Source organism: Electrophorus electricus, chromosome 26 (genome assembly GCF_013358815.1).
Source record: "Electrophorus electricus isolate fEleEle1 chromosome 26, fEleEle1.pri, whole genome shotgun sequence".
In the NCBI taxonomy this organism is placed as follows: Eukaryota; Metazoa; Chordata; class Actinopteri; order Gymnotiformes; family Gymnotidae; genus Electrophorus; species Electrophorus electricus.
The window spans coordinates 7242375-7258258 of record NC_049560.1 but is presented as its reverse complement, the minus strand read 5'-3'; the positions used below and the strand labels follow the sequence as shown (position 1 = coordinate 7258258).

Below are 15884 nucleotides of genomic sequence, written 5' to 3'. Positions count from 1 at the left end.
TTCCTGGGAGGAAGTTATAAAGCACATTAATAACACAACAGAGTGCACAAACATAGACCATGATTTCTGGGCTACAGAACATTAAGAATGCAACTCTTCCACCTGCTGTTTCCATCATCTCCAACTCCGTTGCCGCTACTCAACCTACAAACTTCACTGTCAGTGTGCATGAGTGAGCAAATGGTGAAAAGAACACAATTTAATAACTTTAAGTAAACTCATGAGAAGTGATCTATCTCATGTCCTGGTCCAAGGGATGAAGATGAAGAGAGACTTTGAAATGGTAAAAAAGTTCTAAGAAGAATGCTGGAAAAACAATTTTAAAGAACAAAACTTTTTATATAGTTTAGAACATCATCCTGGCTACCGTAAAAAGCCATTTGCACAGTTGCTTTGTTTCTCTTCTGGAGGAGTTGATGTTAATACAACGTCCCAAATTAGCCACATCTGCCAAGCTTCACTGTTTCAAAAAGACCTTAACCAAACATTATTACAAAAAAGGCTTAAGGTTAATATTTGTACTCCCATGTGCGAGATCAGAATTCGGTCATTTTCTTGTGTGTATTGGCTTTGTACTGAGCTCTCTGGATTGACTGCTCTTGAGTCCTCAGTTGCTGCAGAAGCTTACGAGATGCCGAGAGCTTCTCCTCTAAACGGCTCAGTACGGTGGCATCCCTGAGGAGGGAGAGAGAGAGAAAACACGTTTCAGAAGATGAGAACACACAGAGCTGTGGGAATAACAGGGCACGGAGCGAGAGCCTAGTCTACCTCCCGTTTCGCCTGTTCAGAGACTCAGTGAGCTGCTGGATCTCTCGTTCCACCTGGCTCACTCTCTCAGCTGTCTGAAAGAGCTGAACGTTCAGGGAGCGCTTAGTGCCCTTTCCGCCCTGGTAGGCCTCCACCCCACGACCCGAGGAGCTAGCTGAAGGAGCTGGAACACCCCCAGTGGCGTCTCCCAGCTTAGAGTTCAAGAAGTCAAACACGTTGGGCCTTGACGACGTGGAAGTTTGCTTCCTCTTCGTCTTCCGTTTGCCCAAGGCTGGGTTCTCTTTGGTGATGGCGGCCCGAGTCTTGCGCAGAGTCACCTCAGCGCACTGGTCCAGCGAGCGGCCTTTCGGGAGCACGACAGCCTGCACAGGCTCCACTCGGCCCGATAGTGTTTTCCCCAAACCTACAGAGATGCATGCAAGCCTGAAAACCTGGCCAGATAACACTGAACTGCTGCCAAAATAAAAATGTTAACACCTTGCATAATTCTAATGGTGTTGCGTGGTCCCGATGGAGTTCACTACCTTTCCCTAACTCATAGCCCATCTTCAGCAAGAGCTTGGAGCCTATGCCTCGGGTATGTGCTTCCCAGCCGCAGAACTCAGAGCTGTTTACCTGGGGCGTGTCCTCCTCTTTATAGGAACTAAAAACTGGAGAGAAAAAGAAAACAAGCCATGCCTCAGCTTATTAATGACAAAACATTATAAAGTAAATGCCTGATAAAAGCCAAAAGAGGCAGTCCTGTGCATCTGTAATGGTGACTTTAGGAATGAAAACAATCTTGCTCATAAATCCTCTGGGGGAACTTTACTGTGTGAAGCTAAAGACAAACCTTTAGCATAACCCGTGTAACACTGCTCAGGGTCGTCTTCTGAGTCAGAGGAGGAAGAAGAGGACTCGTCCTGCCGCAAAGGAGGCATAATACTGTCGGCCTCCAGGACAGCTTCCTTCAGGAGCAATGAATCAAATTTCACTGTGTAGACACCACCCTCGATTCCTGGCAACAGTAATGGGACAAATGTTTCAACATTCAAAACCAACAAAAAAAAAGGCTTGACCTCCTAGAAGATACAAACATGAGGAAAAAAGAAAACATGGAATCATGGGGGGAAAAATTTTACAGTGAAATAAATTAAATCTGGACAGAATGAATGAGGAATTGCACCTGTGATTTTGGCAGGATACCATATGCCATCTTCATGCTTAGCTAAGCACGAGGACCCCTCCTGCAAGTTTGAAAGGTCTGCTTCAAGAAAGTTCCTCAGCTCAGATGCACACACCACTGCGCCATGAGAGTACCTGAGGAGCACCAAATACACATACACAACTGTCTTATCAGTGCTGTGCTCCGATAACAATCAAAACCACCACCAATAAAGAGGAAACATTCTTAAAAATCCAGACAACAGTATATTTTCAGCAAAAATAAAGCAACTAATTAAAAACAAAAACCCAGATGCCACTGCCCTTGGCCATATTAAAATATTAAATATAAAAATGAAAAATGACTATTAGGTTAAAACAAGTTCAGATCCTTCAAAGGGATTTAAGCACCTGCAGGAGTCCATGAAACGGCACTTCCCCTCCAGGAAATAAGTGCAGGGCTTCATGGCTTTGTGTGTTGGGTGTAGGTAAAGCACTCTCACTCTAGCTTCCTCCCCATCCGGCTCCTCTGAGCACACTACCATGGCATTGTGATACTCGAGAGTCCCCCATGACGTGCGGTAAGGAGCTTGTACTTTAGTGCCACTTATATCTTCTTCCTCGTCATCATCATCCTCATCATCAGGCTTAGGGCTCCGCATTACCTCCCCAGTACCCTCAGACACCTCAGCGTAGAAGGCAGCAAACTCGTCGTCTAAAGTGACGTCCTTGGTCTGCTCTTGGCTGTCAGCTGGTGCACTCTGGTGTGTCTCAGGATCCTCAAGAGAAGCCAGCAGCTGGCTCTTTTTCACAGACACCAGGCTGGACTTTGTGAGTTCAATGAGCTGTGACAGGTCCTCCTTCAAGGTGAGGAGGTCCGTTTGCTCTGATGAGCTCAGGCCGCAGGCCAGTGCGGCCTCCACCTGCTGCAGCTGAGCGTTGTAGGTTTCGATGGCTTGTTCCAGAGTGCCTTCATCCATGGTAAGAACCTATAACAGCAGGCGTCTACACGCCTACAGAAATATGTGAATGATGTAAAAAGTGTCTTCTTTTCAGTAAAAGATCTTCAATTTAGTAGCCAAGTTGAATAGAAGTACGGACAAAATACATCTTTGCCGTGTGCAACTACGACATATCTGACTGGGAAAGATAAGCCAGTGGTGAGACGTTTGAATCAGTCCCTGGATTTAATATCTTTGTCTAAATCATTTACCTTTTCTGGTCTTTTTTTTTTTTTTTTTGAGATTTGATTAAATCAGGCGGCTGCCTTCCTACTATCGCATCTCATATCATGGGCAATACGATATCTAGCGACTGTGTTGGACTCTCAGATAACAACCTCGTCCTACCATGAAAGGCAGTATGCAGCTGAGACGCAGCTCGTAGCTAACGCTAGCTGGTTAGCTAAACAAAACGCGCAAGTTAATACTGGTTTGATAGCCGGTCTAGCTAACCGCTAACAAAATCTGTCTACAAATCTTTTAGTCTGTTGTCATTCAAAAACGTCTGATATGATTTCATTACGACTCGGTATTTTGGTCTTCCAGTTCCTGGGTACAGTCCCTGGGTTCGTACGGTTGTTGTTTGTTTTGTTTTTTTCGTGTTTTGCTCTTCTTTAAAATGTCTTAACTCCTCTGTGGATAGCAAATATAAAAGCACAGTGAACTATGACTTTCGTGACGTGAAAAGGGAAGTTGACGAGCAGAAACAAATAAGAGTCCTTTGCGCTTTCTTTTCAATGCGTATTACACCCTGCACAGTTCATCTTGGTGATTAAAAAATTGTACAAAAATACTGTGTGCTTATTTAAATATAGTTCGTTTTATTAAAACACAGTCTCACACAATGTTTTAATTGTTCTTCTCAAGTGTCAACCATGGTCCATGTGGCTATAAAACATGTAAAAAATGTGCTCTGCTTCACAAGAGGGACCAAAGGAATCCGGATGGCTAATGGGACTTCTCTGGGAAGGAGAAGAAAGATGATATCTTGCTTTGTGATGTTCCTGCAGAGAGCTGTGAAGCTGAAGAAAATAATATAAAAGAGAGCGTAATAATACATTACATTTACATTATTAAAATATTAAAACATTCAAATTAGGAACAATAAATATTTTTCTTCACTTTTCAGTCCGGCATATCTATTTCAAAACCTTTTAAATCTAAATGATGCAGTCTGGAATCTCTGAAATCTAGAAAACACATGATTTAAAGGAATAATGATTTGAACATGAAAGGGATTAGCAAAGCCATGCGTACATTGCTGGAGACGGCGTGAATATGAGCTGAAGTCTACCTGACACTGGGCGACTGGAAACTTCATCTGAATCCTGGCAAGTCACCGAGGTGCTCCCAGTCAATGAGTTTAACATCTCTGAGAACTGCTGCCTGTGGTGTGCTGGAATGAACACAACTAATCCTAAAAAGGATTTTAAAAAGGGAAAAAGTTTTTAACTAGTTAGGTTTTTACATTGCTCTATATAAATATAGTAATGAACATCAAAAGGTTGCTTTACTGCATCACAAAGACAGGTGTAGAGGAACTCACGTCTGAGAAGGACAATGTCTTCATCTCGTTCCGTCAACAGCCCCACAACTGTTGACACCATCTGTTCATAATTATTTGTTTTCTTGTATGTCTGCAATGCTACAAACAGCTGATTGGTTTTTTCAGTACCAATGGCCTTCTTTAAATCAGACACCAGGGACGTACTGAACTGGCTGCCTTTGCCTGACTGCTGGGGCGTCTGGTCTGTCATTCCTGGAAATGAACACAGACTTATAGAGCAAATATTACACATTTCATATCTTCATAAATATTTAATAAATTCATCCAAAAATGAAAGGGTTTGGGCCACACTTACTATTACACAGATTGTGAGTTCCCAAATGAGATCCACCTTGATTCAGTTGTTTGCTTGCATCTAGCTGTTTGCTGTGGCTCATCTCAGCAGTCTCCACTTTGGCTGAAAGTAAAGATTGTGTTGGCTTGAACAAGTAGGCAGTCATCCATTTTCCTCAACAGTTCCATCACTGGCTGGTTGTTAATGTTGAGTAGGTGTTACCCGTTTGCTGCAACAGCATCTCCCTCTCCTCCCGAGAGAGTGAGTGTTCAACCTTGTAGCCACAGCCTTGGCCTGTAAGGAGCCGACACCTCTCGTCATACGGCTTCTTGTGGTGCGGCCGAATAAACTGGTAGAGCCCTGGGGAAACCCAGACAGGACCTTTTGAGTATTTGGCTCAGAACGAACACTGCAGATGTTCATCTGAATGTTATTTCTGTATAAGAATAGTGATCATTTCCATCACTGTTATATCCTGCAACATACTGTGTGTCTGAGAAATGAACTCAGTTTGAAAGTTTACTTTTGTAAGCACGGTGTTGCACACAGTGTGTGGGGGGGGGGAGCATGTTTCACATACAAATACTTTTATCAAATTAATCACTGAGGTGACCAAGCAAGATTTACATTTACTGCCCCACCCTTACGTTCACTTTGAACATGAACCCAGGCTTAATGAAACCTGCCAATTACTTTGCAGAAGCTTGAGGTCTGTGTGCACACGTTTGTTTTCACTGGTGCTGTGTTTGGACACATCTGCACTCTTGGACGCACCTCGAAGCAGGCTGTGCGTGTTGGGGTCCTGTGTGAGGAGGCCCTCTGCTTTCAGCAGAAGGCTGTCAAGGTCATCGGTGGCCTTGTACACCTGGAGCCCATGCATGATCCGTGTGAAGCTCTCCTGACTCAAGCACCTCTTCAGCTCCAGCATGAAGGATTTGCCTCTGTCCGTTGCAGTCGTCTCGACAGCACCCTGAAATGAACAGCAGGGGGGAGATATACAATTGCTACGATCAGGAGGAATGAGCATGAAAAAAACCCAAAACACATCACTTCAGCACTTCAATAACGCATCTCTGTAATGCAGTCATGCACTAAATACGATCATTGAAATGGGTAAGGAAAACCAGTTACCCGGTCTTGGACTACTTTGATTTTGCGTTTCCCACCCCTACATTCATCATCCATGCGCTTCTCATGTTGTAGAGAAAGTGTGGACAGGCGGTTGGCCTGGGACACAAAAGAAAACTGTGGGTCAAGATGGCCAAAGGTAAAAATACTAACATTTAAAACCTTCCTGTTGATTCTGACCACTGTTTTCCACCAATTTTAATCCTATTCCTCTCACCCTCTCTTCTCCAACCAGGGTGTCAGTGTCTTCTGGCCTGGCTGTACTGCTGTCCAGGGCATCGAGCAGGCTCAGGGGCTTCTTCTTGCTGGAGCTCATCTCCATTTCATATTGGACACAAAGCCTGGCTGACCCATCTACCTCACAGTGCTCCTCTGTATGGACCATATAATAAACAAAAACAAAAACAACAACAACTTTATTCATCTTTATTTATGTAGTTCTATTCAAATTGCTTTAATATTTCAAGACAAACCCGTGTTCGACTGAGTTCACTTGGCCTTTAATGTGGTTTTTGGTTTGTCTGAAAGCGCTGAGAAGTGCGTTCACCTAGTCTCCTCCTCTTCAAACTGGGCACATGAGAGTCCAGCACTCTGGCTTTCTGAGCGGAGCTGCTTTGCTGGGCCCCTGCGGCCAGCCCAATGCCCCCTGCACTGCCCCGACCGTCGTCAGCTGCTGGCTCACCCCTGCCTCCTGTCCCTTTCACCTTCTTTTGTGGTACTGGCCTCTAATGTGTGAAACAAAGCCAGAGAAACCAAAGAACATTGAAAAAAAATAAATAAATAATCAGTGTCTGGCATAAATGTAGGACGCCAAGGACGTCCATGGCCTGAGCAAGGAATGCACACGTGAACCAGATGGTGGACAGTCTTAAAACCATAAACTACTCACAAGCTTCTGGGCAACACGGAAGAACTGTGCAGCGTCCCGGACCACAGTGCCGAAGTTATCGTATATCCTTACGTAAGGCTTTACCCAAGAGGGGAGCTGGGCTCGTACTTCTGTACCTTTGAACCTAGATTAAGCACCCAATCAAACAGATGCTAATGAACAGCTATGCTTATGAACATGACAAAAGCACCAACAAAAGTATGAGAAACCTATTGATGTTTTGAATCAATCTCAGATTAAGAATGATCATGGGAAAATCAGAAATGGGTCCTGACCTATGGTCACAGAGGAAGATGGCCCCGTAATCATCACGGTGACGGATCACCCTGCCAATAGCTTGATTCACAGCACGTGTGGCCTGCTGCCTGTACCACTCCTGCCCGGACAGATACTACAGACACACACACACACGCGCACACACACACACACAGACGGTGGTTATCACGTCCGAAATGCAAAATGTGTGCGTCAGTGTGTGTGAGTAAAGTGTAAAGAATAACACAGAGACAGATAATAGAGTTCCACACTAAAAGCCTCCCCCCCACCCGCATTCTAACAGGGACGAACGAACCAAACGATTTCTACAAAGGAAGCCACTACCTTCACACCACTGGTTTTGGTCCTACACATTTCGTCCAAATACTGCATCTTCAGCACCACACGGGCGTCCATGCGGGGAGGGAACGGAAGGCCGGTGATGACCACCCCGCGCCCTAAAGTGTCTGCAAAGTCCAGACCTTCACTGGCCTGCAGAGTACACAGGGAAACCAGCTTCCAACAGGGTGCAGGTCAACACAAGACAGAGCTCAGCTGCAGGAATCTTGTCTTACCTTTCCTCTACATACAGCAAAGAAGCTCCCTCCATTTGACACCGAGTCATTCACCTTTTCATAAAAAGCATCAATCACCTGGAAGAACAAGGCCACTCGAAGTTAGGCCTGACAGCACTGCTGGTGTAGAACATGACCTAACTGAGCTGCATTATAGATGGATTCATTTCAAGAACCTTTGGGGGGAAAAAAAGCATGCAACTGCATCTCTGAGTGTACAAACAGTAAAGCCAAAAACCTTACCAATAACTGAGGCACTGCAAAGAACGTACCTCCGTAAACGTTCCTTTTCCTCTGGGCTCAACGTACATGGGCTTCATATTCTCAATGCGCTCCGCATGGCCGTTAGCCTATCCAAGTCGGGCAAAGAACACGATTCAAGCTGGATGGATTTTTCTTGCTGTTCTCTGTGATCTAACCATATCAGTATTTAACAAAGGCTCTTCAAGATGAAGATAAAATACAATAAAACTGTGAACAGCATGTCTATTTCACCTTTCCAAGAGGACAATTATGAGCCATTTACCATTAATCAATGGTTATCTAGTTATAATAACTCCCCCCCCCATTATAAGTGTTTTTATTTCATTCAGGCATTGTTTTTTGGTCACTGACTGCATGATGTACCCTCCAGAATTCCAGGGTCTTGTCCAGTACAGGATATGAGGGGAAGAATACCAGCAGTCCATCAGGAACCACTCGACTCAGATTAACTGCAAACGAAAAGAAGTGATTCACTACAAGAGATTTACTGCAAATGAAATATTTGCATTTTCATTTCGAATACTGGAAGCATGTAGGGGTGAGTGGTAGAACTGTCTCATTAAAGCCTGCCTGATCTCTTACCAATTGTGTTTCCTAAGGATGCCATGTTCTCAGGAACAAACCTTCACAAACAGAAAGCCAAACACAGTGTGGTTACTCAATTTGCATTTATAACACTCATTATCTTCTTCAATTAGCATAATAAGCATCCTCTTTGCACCAAGGGAGCAGCATTGCAAAAAAAAAAAAAGAAAAAAAAAAAAGAAAAAAAAGAAAAAAAAGAAAAGCACAAAACAAGAAGACCAGGAGCAGGACACCATGGCTGAGCCGTCTTCTCCTCAGAGCAGAATCTGAGGCGAACATGACAGGGGAGACAAGCTGTTGTAATATTAATGCAGAAAATCCACCCAGGTGGGACAGCCAAAGCTGATGTAACGTGGGGAAACTCCACAGCAAGCTGCCCTCTTAACGACCCGTCCGGGGAAGTCAGGCCCACCTCCTGTCGAAAGCAGCGCTCAGCTGCACGCCATCCGGACCCTTGTCCACGATGCTGACGAAGATCTGGTCCTGCCCGATGACATGGGGGTTCTCCAGACACACAGGGAAGGGGCTATAGAGGAAAGGGCTGAGAGTGAGGGTGAGCTTCAGCTGCAGATGTGTGGATGCAAGAAGAGAGGAACCTACATCTGCATCTCGCACGTGAAGGACGAGAGCGGGGAGAGCGTGCCGCTGGTCAGGATGATGCAGCGTACATCCTGCCTGAGCAGCTCCTGCATGCTGAAGCCCGGACAGAAGCACCAGTAGCTGAGTACGTTGCCTAAAGGTACGCACACGTAGCACATACGTGCACAAACACACACAGGGCACGCACACAGCACGCGCACATAGCGTGTACAAGGATGAGTGTACACACCCGCACAAGAACATATAGACAGTCACACACGCAAATGACACACAGAAAAAGTACAACCTGTAAACAACTGAACCACAGTGCTAACAATTCTGGACAGTAACTTGACAATAGTCCTGCATGTTGTCTCTTTTCTTCAGCACATTTTGGTTAAAATCTTCAGAACACTGGACATGAACGAAACCATGACATTAAGGTAATTTCAGAACAAGAGGCAACTTTGTGCAGTTTCCCCATATTCAGAGGGCTATAAAGTAATTACACAAGTTAAAATGAATCTTAAATATAAATGTCATGTTTGGTACTTGGTAATACTCTGCAGGCAATAACTACCTGAAATCTAAGGGCCAAACACTTTACCATACAGTGGGTATCTTCCTCAGCAATGTGTCTCCTGTGTACTGGGAGCTACTGTATAACCAAAGACAAGTGCCTTGTATGTGTGAACAAACTTGGTCATTAAGCCTTATTCTGAATCTTTGACAGTACTGTAAAGACTGGTTCAGGCCACATCTGCAGTGGTCCTAAAAAAGACACTCCATGAATAATGATTACAGATTTTCAGACAAAGTCACAAACAAGGTCTCAAACAATGGGGCGGGATAGTTAACAGGAAGTAGTAATATGGGGTGGGAAAAAAAAAAAAAAGAATGACTTTTGCATGTCCTGGTCCTCAAACGTTCATCTCTTCACAGCAATGGTCACTCTAGCTTCGTCCTGTTCCAAGTCACCTTCATGCCTCACACTGGCAAGAGGCATGTCTGGATGTTTGCTTTTCTTTGACTCTTCCAAAGAGCCAGTGACTCCACTTCAGTTGGGTGAAATCTCAGAATTGATAATGCCAGATGACTGAGTCGGTCAAGAACCTTCTTGCAGCGAAAAATTGCATGGTTGGTTTATGATGAATCACAGCAAGATAAAGTAACATCCACTGAATAATGGGATGTGTCACTGTGCTTCACAGATGTGATGGTGGGCTTTCGCTCATGACCATCTCCTTTTTTTGTTTCCACATTTTCCTCCTTCTACCACTTCCGGTCCTTCTTCATTTCTTGTGCACATAAGGCTTAACAGGCATTTGAAGGTGTTTTCTAGCACACTGGCCTTTCCTGTTCTTGAGGCTTGGCACTGGAGGTCATTCTTGTGCACTCTTCTCATTAGGGAACGGTAAAATGTGCTGCAGACATTTTCTTGGATCGCTTGAAAAATCAATTAGTCAAAGCTGCTGTGAAGCACACAAGATTTCCAGAGAAACAGGACGTCCTTCATAAGCTGTGTGCTGCAGTACTCCCTGGAATTTTCTTCAGATATATGTGCTCCCATTTCATAGGTCCATATAGAATTGGATAACTGGCTGCTCAGCTGATTCTTGACCAGTACTGTGTCACTACACCATGACTTGATTCACAAGAGAGCCAACAAAATGTCTGCAGGTGATACAAATTCTGCATCTAGTATCTGTTGTATCTTAGAATGGGTACCAAAAAAGTGCTAATGATGACAACCATAAGGCTGAAGAATATTAATAAGCCCATCTGGCTCATGGTCAAAAACAGGTCAAAATCATAAGAATGATATAAACCAAATACATACAGATGCAAATACTCTCAAATCCTTTCAATGTGCTGGAGTAGAGAGCCAACACCACAAAAATAATGCCACTGTCCTCTTGCAAAATGCACTTTACTTTGAAATACATAAAAATTCACCTTCATTGTGAAGTTTTGGTTAGTTGCTATATGTCTCACTAGAAGGTCTGTCTGAGATATATACCTTGTTTCTTTGTAGAAGAGGATGCCCATACATCAGCATTCTGTTTTTTCTTAAAACTGCTGGTGTCTGGATGAATATGTACCTGAGAGAAAGAGTTTCAGGCTGAGATCAGGACTATGTGCACGCTAAGAAATACACACACAGCTCATGGATTTAAGCAAGCATAGTAATATCATAATTAACTGCTACTTTAAAGCTTTTCTGATAATGCAGAGAGCCTTTTACAGATCTATATGTAAACACACTAGTATATATGACAGACCTTAAATTGTTGTGTACTGCCCTGCTTGTGCAGTCGCATATTGCCCTCTGCTGGTTCAACTGCAAACACCAACTGATAACGCAAAAAATAAAATAAAATAAATATTTGTTAATAACATTGTAATTGTACATCCCAACAAGTTTACACTTGTAAAAAAAAGAACCAATATGTCAGCAAATACCTACTTGCAAAATATCTGCAATTTTCTGTAGTCCAGTGGTATTGAGGAAGATACCAGGCCCTAAGTTCATTGGTTTCACAAAGAGTTATTTTCTGTTCCAGGACTGTAATATAACAGTTGTGTAACCTGGTCCATGCCTGCTTTAATACCTACTTCCTGCCAAATATCCCGTGATCTGTTCCAGTGCCTCCACAATCGCGGTGTTGGTGTCATAGTTCACGTGTGCCTTTTCGAAAAGTTCATAAATGAAGCTACAACAAAATAGAACAATTCTTTAGACGTTTAAAAAGGCTGAATAAGACCTGAAATTTACTACTACTACTACAACAACAACAACAACAACAACATCATTAATATCAATACTGAGATGATTGTGAGTGAAACACAACATACCTGCCAGGCTTAGTAATCCCCTGGCTATTTGAGGGCATCTCAAAACTATTTATGGCAAGCTCCAGGTCCACTAAAATTTCTGCAAGATCAGAATATGTTACAAAGTTTGATACCATTAAAACACACAGTCACATTGTTAAATTACACCACAATAATCAATTTAACAACACAAAAGAGATGTTTCTTACGTTTTATTTTAGCAATGGTTGAGATGTCCAGTTTTAGTCCTATAGGAAATAAAGAAACATCTTCACCCAGTGAAGCTAAACTTAATAGAAAAAGACATTTATAAAGCACTGTATAGTATGAGACCAACCTGAGCTTAGGGACTCAACATTGAACTCGTCAGCAGATTCTCCTTTTGTGAGATCTGAGGCCTGCTCTCTCAACAATTTGTCCACAGCATCGATGGCTGATGTTAAATCATACGGAGTCAGGTCAAAAGAGGTAGACTCCTCACACATTTTCTCCTATAAAAATGACATTCACTTCAGTTAAGATTATTGTAAATTAATTTCATTATTCTTATAGCATCATAACCACAATAGATGCTGAGGCAAGACAAGACCTCAAATATTCCCAAATACTCAGACAATTTTGCCCCATCAACCCCAACCATACATGCTCCTCCCACATTCACCCCCTTCCAATGTTTATCACATTGATGAGACTTTGGCATAAATGGCATGAAAACCAAAGATTGGCCACACAGTCACTTCTCCAGCCTTTCAAATAAATAACCATTCCTCACCACATTGTGTGCCTCATCAAATATGATAACGGCTCCTTTAAGCTCTATGTTGTGTGCTCGGCGACTCTAAAAAGCAAGGTCAGTTCATTATAATTCAGACACTGGACAGGTGCTGCAATGCATTACAATGTGCTTTTCTCTTATGAAAGAGCCTCACCTTTAGATCAAGGAGATAGTTGTAAGGCATGAATATCAGGTCTGCATGTTGCTTCAGAGAGCGCGACAAATAATATGGACATACTCTGAAGGAAAAACATTTTTAGCTTAGTAGCAAGCATACCTCTCATCAAGTTTTTAGTAAAGATATAAATGAATGCAATTCCTTTCCTAATTCTTTCACTAATGTTCACGTCACAGCACCTACATTTATGACTCCTTGGCGGTCACTGCGATTTTGGTCTAAAGGCAAATACACAAATGGGGAGGTCCATACCTTTCCTTCTTGCCAGTTTTTACAAGATCTTCAATATCCAGGATAGAGTTCATGATATCTTTATCAGTGCTCTTCTCTAAATTTAGCATCATGCAAGGACAAACAAAAATAAACAGACAATACTACAAAACATTAGCATTGTTAGAAACAATGTTCACAAGATCTTACAGAAAGTTTCATTGACCCTGTCAGACTAGCATTGAATGCAAGTGATATGATTTTTATCCCTATACCTCTTAAACTGTTAACCCACAATAAAATATGGTTCATACCATCAACATTGTTATAGAAGACACAAGAACGAGATGATACTTTAGCTCGGCACATATGGACCTGAAAGGAAAGAATACAATGCATTTGTTAAACCAAATTACATTTGAATACAAGAGGCCTGTACACTCCAGTAACCGGATGTCATGATAAATTTGCAGTAACTACCTTGATATGGTTGCTTTCCTGCCTCATTACATCTTGGTGGATGCATAGCTGTTCTCTGGAGCCTAAAACACAGATCTTTGGCCTGTAAATCAGATCAAGACAATAAGTAAAATAGGAGTACAACAAGGATTCACAAACAGCTATACTTTACAAGCTCAACTGATACTAAATATGTTTAATGTATGCAGAAAACAATAGTTGGCTTCTGAAAGCCATTAGATTAAAACTTCTCATATCACTTTAAAACACCAACCTATAGGATGTGTTCTTCAGTTCACTGATGACCTGTGTCAGCTGAGAATGTGTCCTGGATGCATAGATGATTTTGGGGATGTCTGTGTAATATGCTGATTGGATGACATAGGAGACCATGCGTATTTAACCAACTCAATTCTCATGCACTATTCACAAACACTAGGCTGTGTATTTTGATTCCAGACCCATCCCATCCCATTATAAGATTTTTTTTAATGCCATGCACAAGATTAGATTACCCACTGTATTCAATCTTAAATAAACAGTTTAAGCCACAGTAACTATTATATAAAACCTGTATATCATAATTTAGAAACTTCAAATATCCAGTGCTATTCATACCTGGTATGTCCCCGTCCGTAGCTGCTGTTCCCCAAGATGACAGCAGCCTGTCAGGGAAAAGTTCCGCACCTCCCATTTTTTCTGCAATCTTACGGGCTGATATCGAGTCTTTGAAATACTCCCTCCAACCAAGCGTTGCACAGAGCAGGCAGAGGGTTTTGCCTGTGCCTGTTGGGCTTTCGAGAACTCCATTTACTTTCTACAACGTGCAAAGAACACAGACTTAAGAAGAATAGAAGTGGTCACCAAGTTCACCCAACTAACTTTGTATTCTAACTATCCAAGTTAACCATTCTCTCTTAATATAGAAGATCGACATAAGGAACTATAATAGAAACCCAAACGGCACTTACGTTTTGCAGGCACTCAATCACTTTATTCATATAATCCTTCTGACAGGGATATGGAGTAAATGGAAACTCCACAGTGATTCCTCTAAGGGTGAGGGGAGGCATCCTCAAATATATTTACTACAATTAAAAACTACTGACTCATCTAGCAACGCAAATTTACTTAACTAAAGATCGTCATCGACGTAAATAATAACCATAATAACTTCGTTTTCTTAAAATGCCACTGAAACCTAAAATATCCGATAATAACAAACCCACATTCTAGTCACCGTCCCTCCAGTGTCCCTATCGCGCCATATTGCTTTGTCGTCTTCCTTTAGCTTTACTGTTAGCGAAATGCGTTCATGGTTAACCCACTACTACCACCTGCAGGTCATACAGCTCAAGTACACATACGACGTCTCATGTCCTCATCTGATATTGATAATGCATTTCAAAAATATGACAGTGAATGGTATATTTACAACTAATCAACTCATTGTGAAAATCAGGGTAATGACCAGTAGGACCACATGGCTGTTATGGCTTTAATCTTCCATATTCCTCTATATTCAATTTGTTACTTATTTGATACCGGTCCCAAGACAAGTAACAACTTAGATATTTCACTGTTAGTGTTCCTCTGCCATCTCCTCAATTTCACACAGGACTGACCACTTCAAACGTGATGTTTGCTATGTTATCAGGGGTGTTGTGAAAGACCCCACACACCCCTCACATGAACTGTTCACCCTTTTGCCATCTGGAAGAAGGTACCGCAGCATCCAGTCCTGCACCTCCAGACTGTGCAACAGCTTCTTCCCAGAAGCCATTAGCCTCCTGAACTCTGGCTAACTCCAATTCCAATTCAGATTCCAAAATGGGCACTTTTATACATGCTTATAGACAGTCACACACACACACACACACACACACACACACACACACACACACACACACACACACACATACATATATACATACATACATACATACATACTTACATACATACATACATACATATCTATACACACACTCACACATTGTTTTGCATCGGACTAGTGCTGAAGTCAAACCTTACACAAATAAACTATGCACTCCTGTTGCAGTCTTGCACATTATCCTACTTGCTGCTAGAGTACTGTACTAAACCAGCACTGTACTCTGAACTGTTCTGGCTGCTACCGGTGTCTGCAACGTTCAGGATAGCATGTCACTGATTGCTATGCACAACTCGCTTTACATATGCCCAGTACTGTGTACTGTACTAAATTGCACTGTCTACTTATTTTGTATTTGTCCTGTCCTGTATTTATTATTGTTTATTTAATGTTTATTTAATGACATTTTGCACTATATTGGACTGTTTGCACTTGTGTAGCATGTTGTCTGTTGCACTGTTGTTTTTGTGTTGCACCATGGTCCTGGAGGAACATTGTCTCGTTTTTG

At 42.4% G+C, this 15884-nt stretch overlaps 2 protein-coding genes across 2 annotated transcripts in view; both read right to left on the bottom strand.

Annotated features, from left to right (window-relative positions):
- Window positions 1–3581, bottom strand: part of zgpat (zinc finger, CCCH-type with G patch domain) — a 3826-nt gene extending 245 nt beyond the window's left edge. Inside the window, exons 1-6 of the mRNA XM_027006895.2 lie at window positions 2323–3581; window positions 1934–2067; window positions 1601–1765; window positions 1293–1418; window positions 769–1171; window positions 1–675 (exon numbers count right to left, since the gene is read on the bottom strand). The exon at window positions 1–675 is cut by the window's left edge and continues 245 nt beyond it. Coding sequence (XP_026862696.2) covers window positions 537–675; window positions 769–1171; window positions 1293–1418; window positions 1601–1765; window positions 1934–2067; window positions 2323–2891 — 1536 coding nt within the window. The 5' untranslated portion in view covers window positions 2892–3581 and the 3' untranslated portion in view covers window positions 1–536. The remainder of the gene's footprint in view (window positions 676–768; window positions 1172–1292; window positions 1419–1600; window positions 1766–1933; window positions 2068–2322) is intronic.
- A 132-nt stretch (window positions 3582–3713) lies between these two features.
- Window positions 3714–14742, bottom strand: rtel1 (regulator of telomere elongation helicase 1). Its single transcript, XM_027006872.2, has 33 exons — window positions 14457–14742; window positions 14104–14302; window positions 13760–13853; window positions 13507–13588; window positions 13341–13401; window positions 13069–13144; window positions 12793–12877; window positions 12636–12701; window positions 12201–12354; window positions 12073–12111; window positions 11885–11963; window positions 11645–11742; window positions 11496–11551; window positions 11311–11382; window positions 11049–11130; window positions 9050–9182; window positions 8862–8975; window positions 8447–8487; window positions 8228–8313; window positions 7873–7950; window positions 7601–7678; window positions 7371–7517; window positions 7046–7161; window positions 6771–6894; window positions 6429–6606; window positions 6099–6253; window positions 5885–5980; window positions 5528–5723; window positions 4976–5113; window positions 4775–4876; window positions 4459–4671; window positions 4207–4329; window positions 3714–3934 (listed from the first exon to the last, which is right to left on the bottom strand). Exons 1-33 carry the CDS (start codon window positions 14556–14558, stop codon window positions 3861–3863), a joined length of 3537 nt encoding a protein of 1178 aa, XP_026862673.2. The 5' UTR covers window positions 14559–14742; the 3' UTR covers window positions 3714–3860.
- Between the last annotated feature and the right edge of the window lie 1142 nt (window positions 14743–15884).

Bases quoted from the DNA above. Each gene is read 5' to 3' on its own strand.
- rtel1 (XM_027006872.2), bottom strand. From the start codon at position 14,558: ATGCCTCCCCTCACCCTTAGAGGAATCACTGTGGAGTTTCCATTTACT. The intron at 8,314-8,446 runs GTAAGAGATCAG...TTTCGTTTGCAG, and splicing joins ATCCTTAGGAAACACAATTG to TTAATCTGAGTCGAGTGGTT. The intron at 7,679-7,872 runs GTACGTTCTTTG...TTGTTCTTCCAG, and splicing joins GAAAAGGAACGTTTACGGAG to GTGATTGATGCTTTTTATGA.